Source organism: Ascidia mentula, chromosome 4 (genome assembly GCF_947561715.1).
Source record: "Ascidia mentula chromosome 4, kaAscMent1.1, whole genome shotgun sequence".
In the NCBI taxonomy this organism is placed as follows: domain Eukaryota; kingdom Metazoa; phylum Chordata; class Ascidiacea; order Phlebobranchia; family Ascidiidae; genus Ascidia; species Ascidia mentula.
In genome coordinates, this window is record NC_138569.1 from 17243955 (window position 1) to 17265436 (window position 21482).

At 37.0% G+C, this 21482-nt stretch overlaps 6 protein-coding genes across 6 annotated transcripts; 1 reads left to right on the top strand and 5 right to left on the bottom strand.

The window, feature by feature from the left end:
- Window positions 1-415: 415 nt before the first annotated feature.
- LOC145897291 (tRNA (32-2'-O)-methyltransferase regulator THADA-like) lies at window positions 416-7593 on the top strand. The gene is made up of 18 exons (XM_082985519.1): window positions 416-578; window positions 649-733; window positions 815-996; window positions 1057-1176; window positions 1321-1455; window positions 1596-1806; window positions 1919-2049; window positions 2210-3031; window positions 3094-3300; window positions 3361-5119; window positions 5311-5609; window positions 5665-6261; window positions 6319-6477; window positions 6542-6645; window positions 6707-6794; window positions 6865-6970; window positions 7226-7350; window positions 7466-7593. Exons 1-18 carry the CDS (start codon window positions 486-488, stop codon window positions 7532-7534), a joined length of 5292 nt encoding a protein of 1763 aa, XP_082841645.1. The 5' UTR covers window positions 416-485; the 3' UTR covers window positions 7535-7593.
- LOC145897293 (UPF0669 protein v1g209471-like) lies at window positions 7334-8874 on the bottom strand. Its single transcript, XM_082985520.1, has one exon. It carries the CDS (start codon window positions 8850-8852, stop codon window positions 8295-8297), a length of 558 nt encoding a protein of 185 aa, XP_082841646.1. The 5' UTR covers window positions 8853-8874; the 3' UTR covers window positions 7334-8294.
- Window positions 8875-11659: 2785 nt separating this feature from the next.
- Window positions 11660-13034, bottom strand: LOC145898884 (rho GTPase-activating protein 22-like). The gene is made up of 2 exons (XM_082987529.1): window positions 12766-13034; window positions 11660-12576 (listed from the first exon to the last, which is right to left on the bottom strand). Exons 1-2 carry the CDS (start codon window positions 12898-12900, stop codon window positions 12358-12360), a joined length of 354 nt encoding a protein of 117 aa, XP_082843655.1. The 5' UTR covers window positions 12901-13034; the 3' UTR covers window positions 11660-12357.
- Window positions 13035-14074: 1040 nt separating this feature from the next.
- LOC145898926 (hematopoietic prostaglandin D synthase-like) lies at window positions 14075-15275 on the bottom strand. The gene is made up of 4 exons (XM_082987598.1): window positions 15071-15275; window positions 14614-14819; window positions 14431-14532; window positions 14075-14323 (listed from the first exon to the last, which is right to left on the bottom strand). The coding sequence occupies exons 1-4, from the start codon at window positions 15201-15203 to the stop codon at window positions 14153-14155; spliced, it is 612 nt and encodes a 203-aa protein (XP_082843724.1). The 5' UTR covers window positions 15204-15275; the 3' UTR covers window positions 14075-14152.
- A 247-nt stretch (window positions 15276-15522) lies between these two features.
- Window positions 15523-18613, bottom strand: LOC145899041 (uncharacterized). The gene is made up of 6 exons (XM_082987750.1): window positions 18225-18613; window positions 17785-17916; window positions 17227-17393; window positions 17054-17165; window positions 16562-16765; window positions 15523-16214 (listed from the first exon to the last, which is right to left on the bottom strand). The coding sequence occupies exons 1-6, from the start codon at window positions 18611-18613 to the stop codon at window positions 16052-16054; spliced, it is 1167 nt and encodes a 388-aa protein (XP_082843876.1). The 3' UTR covers window positions 15523-16051.
- A 778-nt stretch (window positions 18614-19391) lies between these two features.
- Window positions 19392-20689, bottom strand: LOC145899190 (hematopoietic prostaglandin D synthase-like). The gene is made up of 4 exons (XM_082987918.1): window positions 20473-20689; window positions 20143-20339; window positions 19911-20012; window positions 19392-19652 (listed from the first exon to the last, which is right to left on the bottom strand). Exons 1-4 carry the CDS (start codon window positions 20600-20602, stop codon window positions 19473-19475), a joined length of 609 nt encoding a protein of 202 aa, XP_082844044.1. The 5' UTR covers window positions 20603-20689; the 3' UTR covers window positions 19392-19472.
- Window positions 20690-21482: the final 793 nt, after the last annotated feature.

A 21482-nucleotide genomic window follows, 5' to 3' on the forward strand; every position in this document is an offset into this window, starting at 1 on the left:
TATATCCAGGTTTTAACGGTTGTAGACAAAATACAAATTTAGTTGTAGTGTTCGTGAATTTGATGTCTGCTTCATGACGTTGCCGATCGGTTCGGCGGATTTTGGCCTAATTCAAGCTCATGAGCGCCCACGTTTGGGATAGTAACTTAAAATGAAATTGACTGCGATCATAGCTGCACACTACTACTGATATTATAACCAGACACGACAATGAAACAGGGAAATTTAAGAGTAGTGCCTATGATTTAAAAATACTGCTTAAATGTGTACTTAAAAATATCTTTGTAAGGTTCACCCGTTGGCGAAGAGCCGTAGACTGTGGATTGCGTTTCAATTCTCATTGTAGGGTGTTTCCCTTTTATAATTGTGTGCAAAACGTCACACGTGTTGGTTTGTTTATGTTGTTGTAACCGTGTTGGAATCGTCAGTATTTAATAAACGCAGCATTTGATCAACATATTAGTTTAACGTTTGCCATAGGCTGCATGCAATGCCAAGCAATGGACTCAAAGAAGTTTTTATCATGGTTAAGTGGGTTTCCCGCTGAAAATGCAAAAGAAAGAAAGGAAATATTGAAGGTAGCCTAATTAATTCAAATTATATATACCCTGATTTTATAGAACAACATAACTTTTGATTTATGAGCAGGAAATCAAAACATGGAAAATCTGCAGTAATGAAAAAGTTGCAGAAAATCTTTGCACCATAACTGAACAATATCTAAAGGAATGTGGTAGGTGATGTTATACATTAGAAATATTTAACATGGGTATGCTTGTTTTGTTTTATTAACACTACATTTCGACAACTACAGATACCATTTCAACAAACACTGCACTTTTTCTTACGAACTTGATTGAAGAGGTTAAGGGATGTAGAAATGCCTTTTCTTTATTGGTTCCATGTTTTATTCATGTAGCAAGTGCTACACTCCAAAGTTTTGCAAACACCCAACATATTGAGATCATTTCAAAAACAATGAGACTTATATTACAGGTTTGATTATATTTAAAGCCATTGATGTTTTTTAGGTTAAATGTCATTGTGTTTTTGTAGATTTTGCAGAGTTACAAGGGGTCCATTATTACACATGTTGAAAGTCCAACGAACTGTACCATACAAGAAGACTTCAAGATAATCGGGAATGATGTGCTTGAAGCTATGACCAGAAATGATGTAAGCAATATTCTTACCTATGTTGCGGGATATTGATTCTGGTGTATTCCTTTATCATATTGAATACATTTGTCCCGTTTGATTTGTATCTAAAATGCATTTAATATGTGCAAAGTTGCATGACACTGACATGTTTTATTGCAGAACAGTCTACTTGATACCTCGCAAATGTGTGGAACAATTCTTGGGTATATGTTGAGTCAATTTAAAGAAAGTAGTAGTGCTGCTAAGGCTATTATTACTCTGCTCCATAAACAAAACAGTTCTTTTAGCATAAAGGTATGACATGTAAGGTTTACACAAAGTAGTGTTCTCAAAATCATTTCATAAGAAAATAAAATGTTTTCACAGACAGTTTTATTTGAGGTTGAATATATATATCTGATAAAAAAACTTACTTTTTGAACTGCATTGTGTAGGTCATGCCCTATGTGAGTCTGGATGTGACCAATCTAAACATGACAGCCTTGTCAGAAATATGGTTGCTACTTGGTATTCTAAGCTGTTGTAAGCCGGACATACTTCTGTCTGATGATGATTCCAAAACCCAGTTATGGGAAGCTGTTTTTAACTGTATTGTTTCATCTTGCAAATCCATGGACTACGTTCTGCAATATCATGCTTTTCGAGGTGGGTTTCTGATTTTGTGTTTGTAAGCAAATTTATTTATAACAAAACAGGTTTGCTGATGAACTGTGCTGAAAGTGAATTAATAAGCTTTTTTGTATAACTTCGTTTGCAGCACTTAAACTTTGGTGGGGCAGAAGTCACAAGCTAGCATCTCAAACTTCTGAAACCCATATTTTCCTGCAAACAAGTAGTCCATTTGTTGAGGCATCGCTGAACTTGATTTGGAGAAACTGGGACAGTCAAGTGTGTATCTGTTTTATTTTGCTATTTTGTATTACAAACAATCTCATGTGAAAACAAATAATCAGATGTTAATCCCACTACAGTAAGAATATAATTAAATTGTTGTGAAGGGATTTTTGATGCGATTGCTGCAGAATGTCTTGTACATTTGTATTTTTAGATATCTGGAGTTCCTGAACTATGCACCAAACTATTTGAATTAGTTCTTCAAGTCAACAAGGTTGCAGCAAAAGATTCAGCTGAGCTTGCTGGTTTAGCATTTAATCAATTAACGACAACTTCTTCATATGTGAAAGGAAAATATGGAGTCCTAACAGTTTTAATTAAATTTGTTGGTATAGAAAACTTTCTATCCAAAAATTCCACCTTTTTTGAGTCTCATATAACGTGTCTCGGCAAAAACCATCTTGCACCGATTATCTCCAGACTATATCAATGCTGCATTGAAGGTGCAAAAAAGGTAAAGTGTTGTACGATGGAACATTGGAAAAGCTGGTTTGCTCCTAGCCTACTTCAAGCACTTCTGGATAATAATGTTACGATTCAAAAAAATGCATTGCATTACTGGATTTTACCAAACCTAAACTTCCATTCAAGTGTTTATGATGAGTTGTTGGCAATGATTGACTCAAATTTACATTGCACTGAACCTACAATGCATGAAACACATCTTTTTGTCACCTTGGGCATAATGAAGTGTGCTAGATGCAATGGGCTAAAGTATTTTTCAGCACTTGATGCAGCAGTTATAAATAAAGGCATCATTTCTTTTGACAATGCAGTCAGGTCAAATGCTTGGTCCATTGTTTGCATCAGTCACAGACCATCTGACCTTATAACAAGCAAAGAATTTGATTTGGTTACAGAACACCTTCCTTTAAACTTTAACAGTGACTGTGCTTCGTTTCGAAATGAACTTCTATTTTGTGTGAGTTCGTTTATCCAAAGAGTTGTTATCACATATTGCTATGCTTTGAAAAAGGTAAAAACTTGTGTCTGAACTTATTGTGTGATTTTTTCATGCAGTTTTATTTGCCTTGACAGAAAGCATCCGATGAATACACAAATAGATGTGTCAAATTTTTCAAATGGGTTTTGAACTTGTGCAAGGAAGGCTTGGGATCGAATTGTTCATATCAGCGAAAGCAAATTGCACTAAGTGTGTTTACATACTTGTTACAAATGCAAGATTATTCTAAACAGAGCAAAAAGACAAGGATCGCACCAAAGGATATGGAGACAGTCATTGAGGTTTGGACTTTTGTTAACCTACAGTTGACCTAACAATGCTACTTTCCCTGTGCATTGCAGGAACTCAAAACAAAAGGTATTAACTTCAGGACAGCAAGCGAAGCAAAACTTTTAGTCACACTTCTTCAAGATGTTGTTCCTGAAGTGCGAAATAAAGCTTTTGAATTGCTCCTGAAATATTTTTCCAAGTCAATCCTATGTCAGTTTGTGGATGTCATTCAGAAAACATGTGAGAATCTACTGCACAGCCCAAAAGCACAGGATGGCGAATGTGGTGCTTTGATGTTAGGTTTTCTCCTCAATATTGACATACTTGACTGGGAGGTAAATGAAAGGCCCAACATTTATTGTATTTTTCAAACATTTCTACAAACAAGACTTCTTCCCCATCTAATCCAACACTTAAAACAACTACAAACTGACTATTTGGATGCATCATATAATTACCCAACTTTTGGTTGGCTCTTGGCTTTGTCAAAATGCTGTGATACTTTTGCTACAAAAGCAGATACTTTTTCAGAAACTTGTCAATGGATGGAAATGTTTTCTATTTTTAACCCACTAGTTGAAAATGTTGCCAAGGTTATAAATCATGTTATGACAAAAATATTTGCTTGTGTTGGTGAAAACGAGGAGTTTGTGGCTTCAGCCGATTTTCAGGAAATGTCAGTCAGAATTTTGGAAATTGTTTTTCAAGATAAAGTGAATAATATTGGTGATGAACAGGCCATGCTTTCAGTTGACCATGAAGTGGTTCTTGCTTCCAGCTGGTTGGTATTGAAGAATGGATGTCAGGCGTTAACATCCATAGTTTTTCTCTTAAATAAACTAAATTCATCTGAAACAGTTGGAAGTTATCTTCTTCTTCTAGACAAAGTTACCAAAATGTTCATGTCAATCTTGACATCTTGTAGACACCGTGGTGTTATAGAAAGTTGCGCAGAATGCCTTAATTTACTTTGTCATCACGTATTTCGATCAAAGTATCTGACCATAACTAATTTTGCTGTTGGCCTTTTGGATGAAGTTTTAAAGTTATTCTCAGATGCATGCAACAAAAACTTTGTATCTGGGGGAACCGTTACCCGTCGGTCTGCAGGGTTGCCTTTAATTGTTGAATCAATCTTAAGTGCCTGTGTAGGAACTAAGTTTTCTGTAGATCTTGTTGAAAAAATAGTGAAGGTCATGGCCACATGTATTTCAGAGCTTTCAGATAAAACATTAAACCATGCGAGTGAAAATTCCGACATACCCGCTGTTCATGCATTATATATTCTAAAGCATTTGTTTAAAAACACAACATTGGGTGAGAATATGTTGTGCCATTCAACATTAACTTTTAAAATTTCTCTGAAATGCTTGTCTTCTCATATGTGGCTTGTACGCAATGCAGCAACACATCTGCTTGGAGCTGTTTCAAGTAGGATGCTTGGTCAAAAGCACATAGAAACCACTGACCACTCATCAGCAACCAACTCCCTGACCCTGCAGGAGTTTTTTTCATGGTTCCCAGAAATGCTTCAAATAATGATTGCACACTTGGACGAGAACAGCGAGATCATTGATCAAAGAAAACTTTTAGGTCCTTCGATATTTCCAATCATTTCCATTTTGTCCAAACTTTCCAATTGCCAAGATTTGTCAAGTTCTGAAAACTTGCATGTTCTTCTTGATTCTCTGCCGCGTTATCTAACATGTCCATCTTTTGCTGTCAGAAGATCATGTGCTCAAGCAACATTGGGTTTAAATAGCATTGAAAAGGTCATTTTAATGGCATCCAGCTTCTTGGACAGTATTCCGTATGATAAATGGCACCAAGGTATTAAAAATGTGCATTTGTGTTTATTTATGGCTCGTAGGTGTTTACTTTTTGTCTAATTTGGAATCAAGAAATATTACAAAAAGTTTTTGCATATAAATATAGAATTTGTTTAAAAATTGTGAATGTTAATGCTATTTATGTTTCATAAGCTGTCTGAATTCATTGCATCTATTTTTGAATATTTTCAGGAACATTGCGCAAACCAATGAGACAAAATACATTGCATGGATGGCTTGACTTGATGTACGAAATTTTCAAGCAGTGCAAAATCTGTGAAGGCACGAACCATGATCTGCTGCCCATATGCCAACTACTATTTGAAAGACAATGGCTGGGAAATATTTTTTTTAATAAATGTCCATATACTGCAACATTGTTTATCAAAATATTTGGTCTGGCAATGAAAATTTCTTCAGAAGGTACAAGCACGTTTCAAGAGTCCCTCCTTCAAGTTGTACTTTACTCTAAAGATGTGAATACTAAGCAAGTAAGTCGCATATTTGTATGTACAACAACTACATTTTGACCATATGTGTTTGCAGGTAGGCTTTTTTGAATATCTTGAGGAAGCAGTTCTATTTATTTTGAACAAAGCAAACACCGACAAATTTTTTGAGTTGTTAGAATGCTTGTTTGGTGTTGAATGTCCCAAGATAAGCTTAGCAGTATTACGGTGGATTTACATAAGCTTGAAACCTGAGCATAAGTTTCTTTCAATGGAAAGAACTTTAAAAATGTTACTGAAATATATGGAACAATCAACTTCACTGGGACCCGAAAATGTGCAGATTTTCTCAGATATTTTGTTACTGGTTGGCGAAAATGTCTCATTTGAAGTATTTATGGCTTATTCTTCAAAATTACAACAGTTACCTAAAAGTTTTAAGAAACTCAGCTGTACATGCAGCAATATTTTATCACTTTCATGTCTCGTTGAGTACCAGCTAAAAACCTTGAATGCAAAAGATTTACCAGAAGCATGTCATATCACTGAATGGATTTTCACAGTCTCAAAGCATACTTACATCAATCAAGCCTCTGAACCACTCAGACTTGCCTCTGCCTCTGGACTATGTAAAATAGGACACAAAGTTCTTCAGTATCTTACTGAAATCATTGGGATTCCCAATGTTGGAAAGGTGAGCACATATTTCCCTTCTGTATACTTTTCCCACTCTATAATATTTTTTATGTAGGAAAAGGTTGAAGAGTATTTAAATTTGGCAAGTTCTATTTACAAAACTGCTTTGGGTCATTTACATGATGAGCAATCTAATATCCGTGAAGAAGCTTGCAAATTTGTTTCTTATTTAACATCTTCTACAGTCATTTGTTATCCTAGTGTTGCCACAAAGGTACAGATTTTTATTGTTGAGATAAAAATTATTAGAATTTGGAAAAATATTTTGTTTCTTGAAGCAACTTCTTGCACATATAAAGGAACAAATTTCTCATCATTGTCACACTATGGGAATGTTGTTGGAGTTTGTTATGGAGATATCTTGTTTGCCTGTGTTGAATAGGTTAGTTTCAATCTGTAGAATATTGTGAATAAATATTCAGCTGGTAATATTCTTTTTGCAGTTCAAGTTTAAGCCTGTTTGAACAAGAAGCCTTCAATCTCTTCGTTGAGCCGTGTTTTGTGGCTAAAGAAATAATTGCATTTGTCAAGGTAGAGATTTGCTTCTGTCTTCTGTCAGTTAAGGGGTGTTAATAAATGACTAATTGTAACTATTTTGCAGGAATTACTAAACCATTGTATTGATATACCAAGCCCTTGGTGGCAAACCAATTATAATATTGGATGTTTGAGACTCAAACACATTGTTGATTGTTTACCTCAATCTGGTAAGATTGTTGTGTGTCAACCTTTTTTTCTAATGTTATTTAGAAAAGTTCATGTTATTAATGGCAAATTCATGATGTAAATTTATCAAACTTAATTGCAATTACCATGTTTTTAATTACAATCATCATAAGTGTTTCAGGGACATATCACAAAGATTGAATAACAGTGCAAATTTTAGATTTGTTTTGTAAAGTTAAATTATTTCTGTGTGTTATTTATTATTTGTGACATTTTATGAAGTACAAAAAATGCAGGTAGTCGGTTATGGCTTGACAGTGCTATCTGCACTTTGATCCATCTTAACTTTGTCATTGAAAATGTTCCTCAAAATTGCATCTCACTGCAACAAACCAAAAATCACATGATTGTTCTCCAAAAGGTAAGTGTATTACACCCAATCCAGCCCTTACAATACCAACTAAAAAGAGTAATTTTCAAGCTTTGCTAACTCTGAAATGAATGATTTGTGTTACCAAAAATACACATTTTTGCAGGTTCATTGTCCACCATTGCAAAAGTACATAATAAATTACTGGCAGGCCGCAAACAAACAAACCAACTGAACCCCCTACAAGAAAACCAAAGAAGAATGGAGGGAGACTCACTTAAAAGTATTGGAAGCAACATTCATGAAAAACAAACACAAAAAAATAAATGAATTATTCAAGTCATCAAAGGCACTATGTTATTTTTTTATCAAGAGTCAAGATAACACAACTTAGTGGCAAGTTTACATGAATATCAAACAGTTTTGGTAATCTCTCCGTGCGATTAACTGAGGATATGGTTCCAAATTCGCATAAATATACGTGAAGGTTTTCGGCCCCTTCCTGCTATTTATTAAACAATTGGAACAGGTGTCAGCACACCAAAAATATTTTTCAACTACTCAAACAAAGAAATGAAAGGGTTTGAATTATAATAAAGGAACATGTCATTGGGGTCAATACAATACAGTGATAATGCTAATGAACAATAGTTGTTGTTTGATTGGAGAGAGATAAGCAACCCAATGTTCCCGGGCAGCTCTTATTAGTCTCTGTTTGGGCTGCAAACATTTGGGTCTTTTGGTACACTTCGTTTTGTGGATCCAAAACTTAGTGCAAATGACATATCTGTACGTTTTGTTAAATAAATAAAAACGCCCGGTGTGTTAACAATTAGTGCAAAAGAGTGAAACTTGCTCTTTGCATGCAAAACATTGCAGACCTCTGCGTTAAAACATTGGAAACTCTGTAAGCACTGAAAATTTTTCATTCAGTCCTAATACTTTTTGGTGCCCCCATGGTGCCAAATTGCACGTGATGAAATTGCAAAAATACGTCATATCAAAATGTCAAAAAGAACTTTAAGAAAGCCAACAAAAATATTCCACAACAACGACTCTTCCTCTTCTGCTGGAAATTGTGCATCGCTTTGCATTGGATCATTTGTGTCATAAGTATGTTGGTGAGACTCTGGGTTTTTGACTTTTCGTTCTTCTGGGAAATGGCTTTGTTTAGATTCATCAATGTACACGCTGAGTTGGAATTTTGAAACAGGGTAGTTTATGTACCCATAAACACCAATACCAACTGGCCTCCCATGAAAATGCTGCACCTCAACTGTGTCTTGGTCACAAGTGTCCGACTTCATCGTATAATCTTCCCATGTTGGTTTAAGTGTTTCTGTGGAGAGATACAGGTCCGCATCTCCATCAAAAGTGTGCAGGGAAATAACAACATGGCCTTCCAGTGTCAGTTTGTAGTAGGTAAAGTTAGTTGCACCAATTTCGCCATTAAATGTTTGAACGTGAACGAGACCAGTTCCACAAGCAATGTAATTCAAACATATCAGAAATACCAGAGAACAAACTTGAGTCGGCCAAATTTTGCACAGCATTGCCCTACATCACAATTACCCAGTTTCTAGGAAAAATATACAACAGACTTATTGAAAGCACTCATACTCTCGTATTTTTTTCACCCAAAACTTGACATAAAAAAATCTTGGGTCATTTGCTTCTGCATAGCCTTTGGAACCACATCTGTAATTCCGTATACATCAACTTGTGTTGCTGTGTTGGGTTTACCGACTTTTACCATTTAAATAGATTACCATTGGAGGTCGCAATTTTACGCCAAGGCTTCAATGCGAAGCATAGGTGATGGTACTCGATCCATTCTGAAGTTGCGTACGTAAAAAAAATGAAGCTGCGGACGTAAATGAAGAGAGATAAAACAAACTACGCTTAAGCAGCTAATCAAGTTAAATTTATAACCTACAACGTCGCTAGATTAAAAAAAAACAGGAAAAGGATTAGTGTGTTATATTTTTCGCGCAAAAAAAAAGGATTGATATAATTTAGTCGGAAAAAACACATTCCTTCCCATCAAGCTTTAAAATATGGGAGTTAAAATGGAGAGCAAAATAGTGGCGTCATACGGCACTACAACTAGTATGAAAATGATAACATTATATATAGTGGGGGAAGATTTTAACTGCGTGTTTGATAACAACCTAGATAAGGAAGAAAGTTTGATACCGCACAACAACAAGCGTGCCAGTAAAAGTTAAAATGCAGGACATTGGATTGTTCGACATATACAGTCCAAAACTAGGGATGCACCGAAAGTTCGGTTTGCCGAATTTATTCGGCCGAAACCAAGGGTTTTATAATTATTCGGTTTCGGCCGAATATTTTTGCAAAATTCTAATATTCGCATACGAATTTTGCGCAATATTCGGCATTCCAGCATATGTTTTGTTTACATTTATTGCGATTTTAAAGAGATGGATACCAAAATTAGTTTTCAGTTCATTTTTTTTATTCGGCCGAAACCGAATATTCGGCAAAAGTTGCCGAATAAATTCGGCCGAATAAAAAAAATGCTGTTTCGGTGCATCACTATCCAAAACCCAGGTTCAAAAAGCCTTCACTCGTACCCAAAAAAACGATTGGTCCACGGGACGAGTTTGTTTTAGTAAAATCTACTGGGAAAGTGTGTCGTCTGCTCCGAACACAGCATAGTTAAACCAGAAAATTTTGTTGATAAAATGGAGTGGGTAAAAGGATTTTGGAAATTCAATACTTCCCAGCCTTCGCGAAGACAAAACGTATTGTAATGTAGGTAAAACATGGGTTGCAGAGTTGCTTCGTTTTAATGACAATGGGGCAGTTAGACCGGGAAGCTCTAAGATGTAACCTACGAGAACATACAAATAAATTTTCCAGCGAAAAATGTAAACAAATTAATGCAAAACAAAAAGAAATTGAGTCAAGATTCGAAAGTTTAAATACAGCTCCTTAGCCACACGATAAAGCGATGTAGCAACACGCATGTTTCCCTACTTAATTCTTCACACATTTGGAGCACAGACGGACCAAAGGCTGCAGACGATGTTAGGCTTTCTGACAGAACTGCTCGCGTATTCTTGTTGTTAATACTAAATTCGACTCCGAGAACAGACTTATTTATTTAATTGAAAGATACGTTTGCAATCGTAAGCGCATTTAGTGACTTTCCAACCGCATTAGTGACTAAGCGAGTAACTTCTACCGCGTGCCAGTTTAGTTAAGTGGCCGAGGCTAGTTGGGTGGCAAAGTAAAATGACAGAGAATGATAACGAACTGACCGAGTAAAGTGCGAACGGGTATTTAACAAGTTACATGAAAAAAAAGGCCTGTCGTCGAGCCGGATGCAAGAAGACTGTGCGAGTTCTGTCGGAAAGCCTAACATCGTCTGCAGCCTTCGGTCCGTCTGTGTTCCAAATGTGTGAAGAATTAAGTAGGGAAACATGCGTGTTGCTACATCGACGACTAGGTTAACGCAAGAACTAAGGGAAAAGTATGGTTATCTCATTGAAGACAAAACTAAAAGTGCCATTGTTAGAAGTAGAGTAGGGGCTGAGAATACGGTAGAAACATAATTCATGTTACTTAAATCTTAAAAAACAACTCGCAGAAAGGATACGTTGTAATGCTCGACCACAATTAATCTTCATTTCTACAGCAAAAAAATATGGTGCTATTCCCCAAAATTTCGATAAAAGTGTCCAAAGTGAAATTAATTGAAGCTTACTGCGCCCACACAATATTAAACGACGCACCTGTGGGGGTCGAGATCTATGTTTTACGGAAAAGTATGCTAATTTATTACAGAATCTTAAAGAGTTTAAAGGAGACAGCCAACGGTTAGCGCCTACCTTACGCTTAGCGTTGAATATCATCCATAACAGAACGACATTCAACTGGTAGCCAGCTGCAGCGTGACTTGCAAACGACTGCAAAAACCATGGACGCAAAAATGTGACAACGTGATAACTCCCATTAGCTTGACTTCACCGCATATGGGAACATACAGTAAACTGCATGCCCAAAACGTTGCACAATTAATATGAAAATTAACGCATTGGCTATTAGCAAGGATTCTGTCACGCATTTACCCACACCAAGCAACTAGTTAAACACTTACACACATGGTTTGACAATTATGATTGTCATCTGGGATTTAAAATGGTGCAGTGACTCACAAGAAACAGAAAAAAGATTTCTTTTTTTGCATAAAATACTTGTAATCAAGGTTAGCATTGTTAATAAATAACCAACAAAACTACCAGCCATTAAACATGGTTGAGTGTAGACAAACATTTACAGGAAAATCATATAATGCATTGTATACTGTAGTTGCATTTCTCACAATATAAACTTGTATCAGAAAATATATTAGAAATTTTTAACAGCCACAAGAAACAATGCAACCAGCACCACTGAGTTACACAAAAATGTTTCCTGGAAAGAGCATGATGCATTGGTTTTCTGACTGAACAGAAGCCAACCAATAAATGTCAATAGGCAGTAGCCAAACTGTGTTGCAAAACACAATGGTACACATAACGTTGCTGCCATTTATAAAGTTAATTATATCTATATCATGTTTGAAGATGATACAATACAGGCACAGTGTTCATGTTTCAAAGACCTTCTACGAGCATGCAAGCCAGAAGTAATTTAGCCTATGACAAATACACTGTAAGTTTACTTTCAAAATGACATGTTTGTTTTTGTTAATTGGAATGCATGAATAATGAGGGATCAAAAATAATGTTTCTTTGCGTATCTTTGTCCCTTAAATGTGGGGTCCATCATTTTACCAATTTGGTAATCATGTTTTGCTGTGAGCTCCTAAGTTAAAATTCAAACAAAAGAACAGTTTTAACATTGAGCATACATCTCAACACCTCACATTTAAATAAACACATTCCTAACACAATGTAAGACAATTATATGTACAGAAATAAAATTGTGCATAAGCATAAGAAAAGGCACAAATGGTTTGTTTGAAGAGCACTTGCCCATAAGTGTAAAAAGAAGTAAAAACTGTAAAATAAAAAATGAAAATAATCTTCACTGAACAATGCAAAGACTCGAATTGTCATTGTCAGATGCACCAACTTTTGCAAAACAAATTGCTTGCATCCATACTTGTTCTTCAGTTGGGTCTGTTGCTTGGATAAGATAATCTCTGTTGCTCTTGGGTGGTTTGAGTCGGAAAACATATTTCATCCCTTTGACATTACTTTCTTCAATAACTGTGCCATGGAGTGGTATGATCTTGAATGGCCCCTTTATCGACAAGAAAGTACAGTTATGACTTTAAATTCAACAAGAAACACCAAACATGCTTTCACAATTCTACAAAAACAGTTTTATGTTGTGTATTTCTTGGCCTGTCAAATGCCTTTATGATTGAAACATTGTAAAAACGAAATTTTAATACTTCTTCACTTGAACTCAATGAACCATATCTATTACCTGTTCACTATCTCCATACATAAGCTGGGATGCACGTAATGTAAACCACGTCTTTTTCCACTTTTTTGAGTATTTACACTGCTTGGAGAGCCAACCGGATTTGGTGATGTCAATGTCACTTACATTAAATGACATCCTCAACAAAAGGTAGCATAATATACTTACAATATCGTCAGCGAGTGAGTAACACAAACAACAACAGGAAAATATGTTCTGTTTCTGTATTTGTTTTGCAACTTTATAACAACAACGGGAACCTTACTGACTTACTCTACGCTCCAATGGATGTGTTATGTGTATTCAAGCGTTAAATTATGGATGAGATGTTGAACAATATACAATTAAACATCTTCCTCCTATAAACATTGCTGCATAAGGTAAAATTTTGTTTCAAATTATACGCATGTAGTATGTTGTTACAGAATTTATGTCAAACGAGAAAAAAATAAAAAAATAACTGAGAGTTTAATTTTAATGGAGGCCTGCTTTTAACTCATCCAACTTTTAACCAGCTGATTTTCATTTGCCTTTGTGTACGTCATGACGTATGGTCACAAGCTCTTTAAATTGCGTCATTACATCTCTCTACTAACCCCGAAATACAGTTACGTAATGTTTGGTGTCGTTTTGAAAAAAAATCTTGCTTCTCCCATTTCCAGAAACTGGCACTCCTTTTAACACTATGTTAAATGTAACAATGGAAAGATGATATTGGGTGTTGGCAGGTTCCTGTCACGTTGGCGTATTTGTGAAATTGCAAATACCAAGCCCCAAAAAATTAATTATAACTTCACTGACAATATTAGTTTTTCAAAAAAACTTCAGATAAAAAAACGTGTCCTGCCAAAGTTTCAGAAATTAAAATTAATTTAGGAAAAAGTTTTGAAATGTTATGTATAAACTTATTTTGGAATTGAAATGCTAATGTTGTGCTTTTTCGGCATTCAGCCCTGAATCACAATTCTAATCTCAAACAGACGTAATGAAACGCTATGGTGTATCCGTAATGACTATGTAGTTATGTGTGCCGTGAACCGCCCTGTCCTTTAGTACTGGAAGTTTTCATGTATTAGTCACAAATTTCCCTACAATCCAAAAGGTTGTCTGTAGCATGAAATTCTCGACTATTGTATTGGCTATTTTGTTTGTATTGGAGATTTTCAAAACCTTTAGTTATGTCCAAAAGGTTGTATTTTTGTACGATTTTTGTCATGTATTTCTTATTTCTTCACTATTTCTCTGATGTCAACTATCCTCGTTTCAAACTTATATAAATTGTGAGAAAAAACAAATTGTAATAAAACACGATTATTTTTTATTGATTTTCTTTTGTATTACTCTGTAAAATAAGTTGAATCACAAAAGCTCAACAGTACAACTTTTGCGTTTACATCGCCGTCTTGGGGCGCTTGTTGATCCAAGCAGCAATTCCTTTACGGGCAGCGATTCTGTCGCGCAATGCACTCAGTTTGGGGCAGTTTTTCTTGACGTAGCAATCTCCCATGGAGTCGACAACATTTGCGATTTGCATCATCCCAATGTCGGCGTAGGTGATACTCTACAAATAAAATTACATGTGGTTTAAACCATAGTGTACCCAGCACACAAACAGTTGGACAACTGGTCGTCGCGTTGTTTATCAAGCTATGAACAAACAATACACACCTCGCCGACGAGGAAGTCTCCACCTTTCTGTCCGTATTTGGTCTCGATGGTTGTCAAAAGTGGAGAAATGGTATTTTTGATTGCGTCTTTCATTTTCTCGGCCTAAAAGCCACCGGGGTAATGTAAACAATTATACAATGGTCTCTAAATGGGTCCAAGGCGTGTCTTTATATTTATTCTTACCTTCTTCGTCTCGTCCTTCTCCATAATAGGCAATTTGCTGGCAATGTCGCCGTATGTTTCTGCCAGCATATCAACGTATGCCTGTTGCATACTGGTTTTACCGCACAAGTTCAGCTCCCTGGAGAGGAACCTGACAATGGCACCGCTCTGCGCGATTTTCTGCTTGCCGTCAATAACAAGCACCGGCATTTGACCGAAAGGTGTTTCTGAAAGAAAAGTTAAATATCACAGTTTCATCAACAGTTTTTGTTCAAAATATAGCAGTCAATTTAACAAGAAATTATTAATTTTTCAAACATAGAAGCTTCTTTTATTGTTTAGAAAACGTGGAAAGTAGTCAAAATTCACAAATTCAGTAAAATAGAAACTCTTGTTGACGGTTAGAAATCGTTGTATGAAAAGCGCAACCAAATGCTCGCCCGAATTGTGCTGAAACATATATACTTGTCTTACTCACCGGCCTTGTGGTGCGCCCACTTATCTGAGGTGATACGCCTGTCTTCATACTCTACACCAGCCTCAGCGAACATTAGACGCATGACCTCAGCCCGTCCCATGACGGGAAAGTATTGCAATTCGTACTTGACCATTTTCACTTCTTGATAGTTAACTGACTACGACGATTCGAAGGTTGCTACAAATGTGCGTGCGCGGTTCTGCGGCGCAGCGTTACCTGTGCGGGATATATATGTGCCTTGGAGGATGACAAAACACTTTTTACCGTCACGAGTCAAAGATGCCGAGTCATTCATATTGGTGTAGTTTTCCGTTGGGATATAGAGTGTCCACATCGCATGACACAACGTAATTCCGTGTGGAACTTTCTTTTCCTGTGGCCACGCCTTTTACAATCGGAAAAATCGTTTGAGAGGAAATTTATTTTGTGCTTTTTTTGTAAGAGTTCCCGAAACTAATATTTTTATTTTCAAACATTTCATTGGTCAAACTTTAAAAATGTGTCTGTTACGTGTTAAATTGCTAAAACAGCAAGAAACCTTGTTTCATTAGGTTTCCCAATGTACAGTAGACACGTCAGCTTAAACAAGTAACAGTCTTTTTTTTCCACGAGCAATGTCGCGTGAAAGGGTATGACGGGTCCCAAACAGAGCGCCCGATGATGCGAATCCCGTCTCGTAACGATGCGAGACGCGTCGGCACCTTTTGTTCGTGCGCGTCCTCCACCGCGTCTCAAACAAATGTGATTGTGCAAACTCAAAGTCCGACTGATATCGATTAGGCCAGCAAACAGTTTCAGCGAGAAACAAACACCACACGTAGTGACGGAAAGTTTTGCCGAATCTTCACATTTCGTAAGTCCAGCAAAGCAAATCATTTGCAGTTTTGGTTCCGTTTTTGGATATCGGCCACAGGCAAAATTGTTTCAAACTTCATAAACGCCACTGCAGAACCACAAATTTATGCACTTGACGTTGTCATATCAGTGCTGCCCGTCCTCTTTGGCTTTTAAGTACGTATCCAGCAAAGTTTTGAAATGCTTAGAAGCTTCGAGAAACGAGCATCTGTGTTGCGGTAGTGGTTGTATCATACATGTGCACATTTTCTCAAATTCTTGTTGAACGTCCGGCAACTCAGTTAGAAACCTAATAGAAAGTATGGTGATTGTCACATTGTAAAAGTTGTTTTTAATATTTTACTCATGAAATGGGAAAGTGCTACTGTCTCTATTTAACCACAATTACCCAAAATTTCAAACTAGAAACTTTGCCCCCAATACATTTACTTCAAACAGCAGTGTGCTATTTAAGTTTAGTTTATCAAGTCTAAAATTTTGTAAAAGGTGCCCTTGTTTATTACAATGTTTATCTTTCGTTAGCAATTACTTGACTTCATGTAATTTCCATCTAGCAGTTTCGTAAGCCTACCCACATAAAATATTTCAACCCGTTATTGCCGTTGTAAAGCTTCAGAATATACTGCATGTGCCTACCTCGATAGATCGCAGATGTACCAATTTGCCATACCGCAAGCATGCAACATAGTATCGAACCCCCTGCATCTCTTCATGTGGCAAATTCCATGAAGTTCCCGACAATTTGTGTAAATTCGGGCATTCAGCGATTTGGAGATCCACAAGTTTCCTGTTGGACCAGGACAGTGCTCATCAGTCGTACACGACAGTTTGGAAAACATTCTGAGAAACAAATCACCATTTTTGTGCTGATCTGTTCGTGCTTCATTGTTAGAAATTATTACCACACTGCATTTGTACTGTGTTACCCTAATCGCTTGCTAAAACAATGTTCTGCTAGAATATATTTTTGTTTGCATATTAATGAATACTTTTGTATACCTGTCTTATATTCCTGAGGCTCCAAAAGGAGTAAAGGACAATCAGCGCCAGTGCATGATATATTAATATTAATATCGCCTGTTGTCATCCTCAGTTTCTGTCTTATATTCAAATAGATACCATATTTACCTCGAATCATTATAAAACACCAAGGAATCTGCGTCAGCCAAGTATAACTTCCAAGACTTGGTCACCATCAAATTGACGCCAGATATGTCCTCAAAAAACAAGTGTCGTTCCTCTGCAAATTTGGAACGTGATTAAGTAGAGTAAAACACAAACTACAAGCAACACAACTTTACCCAATAATCGGAACAGTTCGGCTGTACTCAAGGCTAATTTTAATGCAGCCAATCCGGGGTCTTCGTCTTTGGCTATTTCGCTCAAAATGAACTGAGACTTGGAACAGTTTACTGTAGTTCCATTGTCGTTGCATATTGTAAACCCGTTTATCCTCTCGACAATATACCTGTACAAAAACACAATGTAGCAGTGACACAAATGGATAACAGTAACCGTGGAAGAATGAAGTCGAGCCCCACTATTAAAACAGTGCACTTCACAATGGATCTTGAACTCCCGAGCAAGCTTTTCAACAAGCACTATTGTTTATTATAACACCGCAGAAGTAATGCCATGCTTACGCATAGCAAGGCGGGATCGCCCCACTGCGCAGGCCCTTTATATTTGGCAATCACAGCTCTAATATTCTGATCATAAGGTTCACCTTGGCTGCGAAGCCTGTGAACCTTGTTTATTATAGCTGGTGTTTGCAGATTAATATTTTTCCAGCACTAGTGTCATTTAATAAAAAGAGAACGGTGTTGTATATCCGGCATAGCTTGATAAATTGTCATCACCTGACTGTGCTTTCGTTGACACATGATCCATAAATATGTGGAACTCCACTCAAACCTTTCAGTTTGTTAAGAAATTCGATTTCCCTTTTCGCTGTGTTGTACTTGTACGTGTTTGCTGGCGTCAATGGGTACCTGAATAGTATGTGCAGATTAGTTCAGAAGCTGTCATGTGCAGCATGGCCAGAATACTACTGTCACTTTAATATTTGTTACATTAAATTTCATGTTGAACCAGCAAAAATACATATGGTACTAAGATGTTGCTGGACCTGTCCATGTATTACATATAAACCTGCAATGAAGAGTTAAATCATTAAATCATCTTCTACATTAGCAAGGATTCGGCGTTACAACTCATGAAACCAATTGTAATCATTTGCTACTTGAACCATAAACACGTATATGCATGAGTGCAATGTATGAACATTCCACCAACTTACTTATTAGCCTCTTTGAAGACCGCAAAGGTGACAATTCCGTTGATCCGCACCTTAATAAAAGAAATTCCACGATTCCCCTTCGTGTTCTCTTTAATTGCTTGTGTCGTCTTGGGAATTTTGTCAAAATCCAAGCACCCAAAATAATCGGTTCGATTTAAACTTGCCAAAGATTCTGTGGCTCTGAACTGACTTCTCTGAACAACATTTACGTCCGGTTTTGTATCGTCTTGTCCGTCAAACTGGCTCTTTTTTATTGATTGAACTGAAGACAACTCCTGGCATCCCATTTGAAACTGGTACAGGGTGTTGAGCGTTACATGAGCTGTGTACATTACAGTTAACGCCGTTACAAACAGCATCAAGCCTCGCATTTTAACCGGCGAAGTCATTTCGAACAGTAAAGCTGTGTAGTCGGCTTGCACGAGCATTTCTCTACGTAATAACGCCTCAGGCTACGAACAGCGAGAAACAAAACCTGTTCTGTGATAAGGATGAATATGGCAGCGCTTTTTGATGTAACTGTTATTTACGAATCACGTAGATTGTATATGCAAATAGAAAACCAAAGTAGTTTACATATATAAGTATACTATTCTATTAGCCTATCACATGAAACTGACTAAAAGCTTTTGAAGACTTCTTAATATCATATGTTGCTGAAGTTTCCCAATAGAAATCTTAAAAAGTGTAGGCCATATTTCCGTTCGTGTTATAACTTAATGTTTTTAGTTAATTAGTGTCTTTGTAAAGTAAATGTTGGGTTAATTAAACAAACGTTCGCTGATTTCTGTCACTTTGATTGTTCCGCAGATGATGCACACTGCTGGTTTTGCACTGCCACACATTTAGACGCAGTGCTTTAATAAAAAAAATACTAGACATTCGTAACATGTCTCAAAATGTAATGATCTTGAATGCTGTGATGGCCCGAAACGTAAGAAATGATTCAGAGATCATTCAATGTCTCTGATTCATTTTCAATTTTTCAATTCTGCCATGTCTGATCAAACTTTTATGCTATTTCTCACATGCTGTTCCTCTTTTCTTTGGTGTTGGCCATAGCTTGCAACAAGTTTGACCTGCTAGGCTAAGAGATTTAGCATGCAATAAAAAAACTTTGCGCCATGAAACATAACTTGTACAAACATGAATGGAACACTCGGAAAGTACCTTACAGGTGATTTATTTTGCGACTGAAAAAGGTCGTGCAAATCGAGCATAGAACGACCTGTGTGTGTACAATGGCCGTTACATGTTGGTTTTGGGCCTGTTTTTGATCCAAGTCGCGACAGTAGGACAAGCAGTGACCTTCTCTCTCAGCTTGTGAAGTTCTGGAAAATTCGACTTCACGTAGTTTGCCTGCTCTGCAGTGAAAGTTTCAATCACCTCCACAACATGTGCCAGAAGAATATCGGCATAAGTTAGACTCTGCAAGAAATGGATGCATTTTACTGAGTGTAACTTATCAATATGTTTTAACCCTCCACCAAGTCAAGGCAATTGATTATAGTAAAGTTTCAAAATCACCAGTTCAACTTTTTGTGATTGATTGTTAAACTCACATGTTATACTCGCCCGGTAATGTAAACAGAATTTTAGGCCAATCTTTATTTGGAAAATGATGTTAACTGATTGTATTTTTACGTTTTTCGGTATATATGATACCAAATACATAACACATCTTACATTCCCCGCGAGATATTCTCCCCCTTCCGTCTTGTACAGCTTCTCAGTAGCGGCCAGCAAGGAACCGATATGTTCTTCAATAGCCTTTTTCATCAGCGCCTCCTAGAAAACGCAAAATTAAAGGAAATAGTTAATTTAAAAGTATAGCACAAAAAGCAAAAACTGAATAAACACTGTGACATGTGCAAATGTGAGGCATGATAATGTTGTGAAAAGAATAAATAAATCTTACCGGGTTTTCCTTGAAAAAAGGTATTTTGGATACGATTTCTCCAAAAGTTTCTGCGAACATGTCAACCTTGGCTTGTTCTATTGAAGTTGCGCCCCCCAAACCCAACTCTCTGGCGACAAACCTGACAATGGCTCCGCTCTGGGCGATCTTGTGTTTACCGTCGACGACGAGTACCGGCATTTGCCGGAATGGCATTTCTACGACAAATTTTTAAATTTTTACCTTTTCCCACGTCATTTACGTGAGTGTTAATATTGGCAAACAAAAGTATGACCAAAGTTATGAGTTTAACAGAGAAAAGTAAAAACAGTAACGTGTGGAATTACTTACCCCCCTTGCGCTTTTCCCAGTCATCGCCAATGCGGGTGTCTTCGTATTTCACCTCTTTCAGTGCAAACATAAGACGTATAATTTCTGCCCTGCCCTTGGCATTGAAGTACATTAACTCGTATGTTGTCATTGTAAGGTGTTGCTTTCTGTCCGCTGTATAATGTTGCTGTCTAGGTGGGTATACAATCAGAATTGTAATGAGGGGGTGCCACGTCTCTGCGTCGTGGGTGACCGAGCAAATAAAGCGTTTTTCTCCTCCGTGTTTTTTTACACCCCGATACGCCCGCGGCAGTAACTTTCCTCACTATAGGTTTAATGCTCTTGAATTGCATCGCGGTGCAAATGCTTTTGTCGATGGACAGGTGAGTAGTCATTCTATTTTCAGTGCTCACAGCATTTTAGTGTAACACACACACAAAAGCAATCCAAAAAATAAGCTCGCACGCTTTTCATCTTTTTCTTTAAATAGATACATCGTAAATGTACTACATAATTGTAACGTGAAGCTTATTTCAAACCTTAATTTCCAAGTGACTTAATAAATATATATTGCATTCACTTTTGTTGCGTGGGACATAACAGCATCAATAAGGACTAAAACATAATCTGTAGCATTCGCGCAGAAATGGAGGGGGTAACTTGTAGTTACCATTCAGAAACTTGTAAAAAACATTACACACCAACTCGTGCGTGATGGAACTGCAGAAAAGGCTTCACCGCGTCATTTTTGTTTCCAACTCGTGCGTGGAACGTGCAATGGGTGCACTCCTTTGCCCTCTCACCTACCTGGTGACACCCTACAATCACATGACTCTTTTCTCCGACATAATGTTCTCTGAAATTATTTCGACGTTTTTTTGGATCCTGTAGGCAATTTTTAATGACCTAGCAACGTCTGCGTGGAGCATTTGTATTTATATGTTCAAAATACGCGGTTCCACAAAATATGCTTTCGATTTGCTGTTGACAAAAGTCCTTGTTTGCGTTTGGTGTTTCCACGTCACACGTCA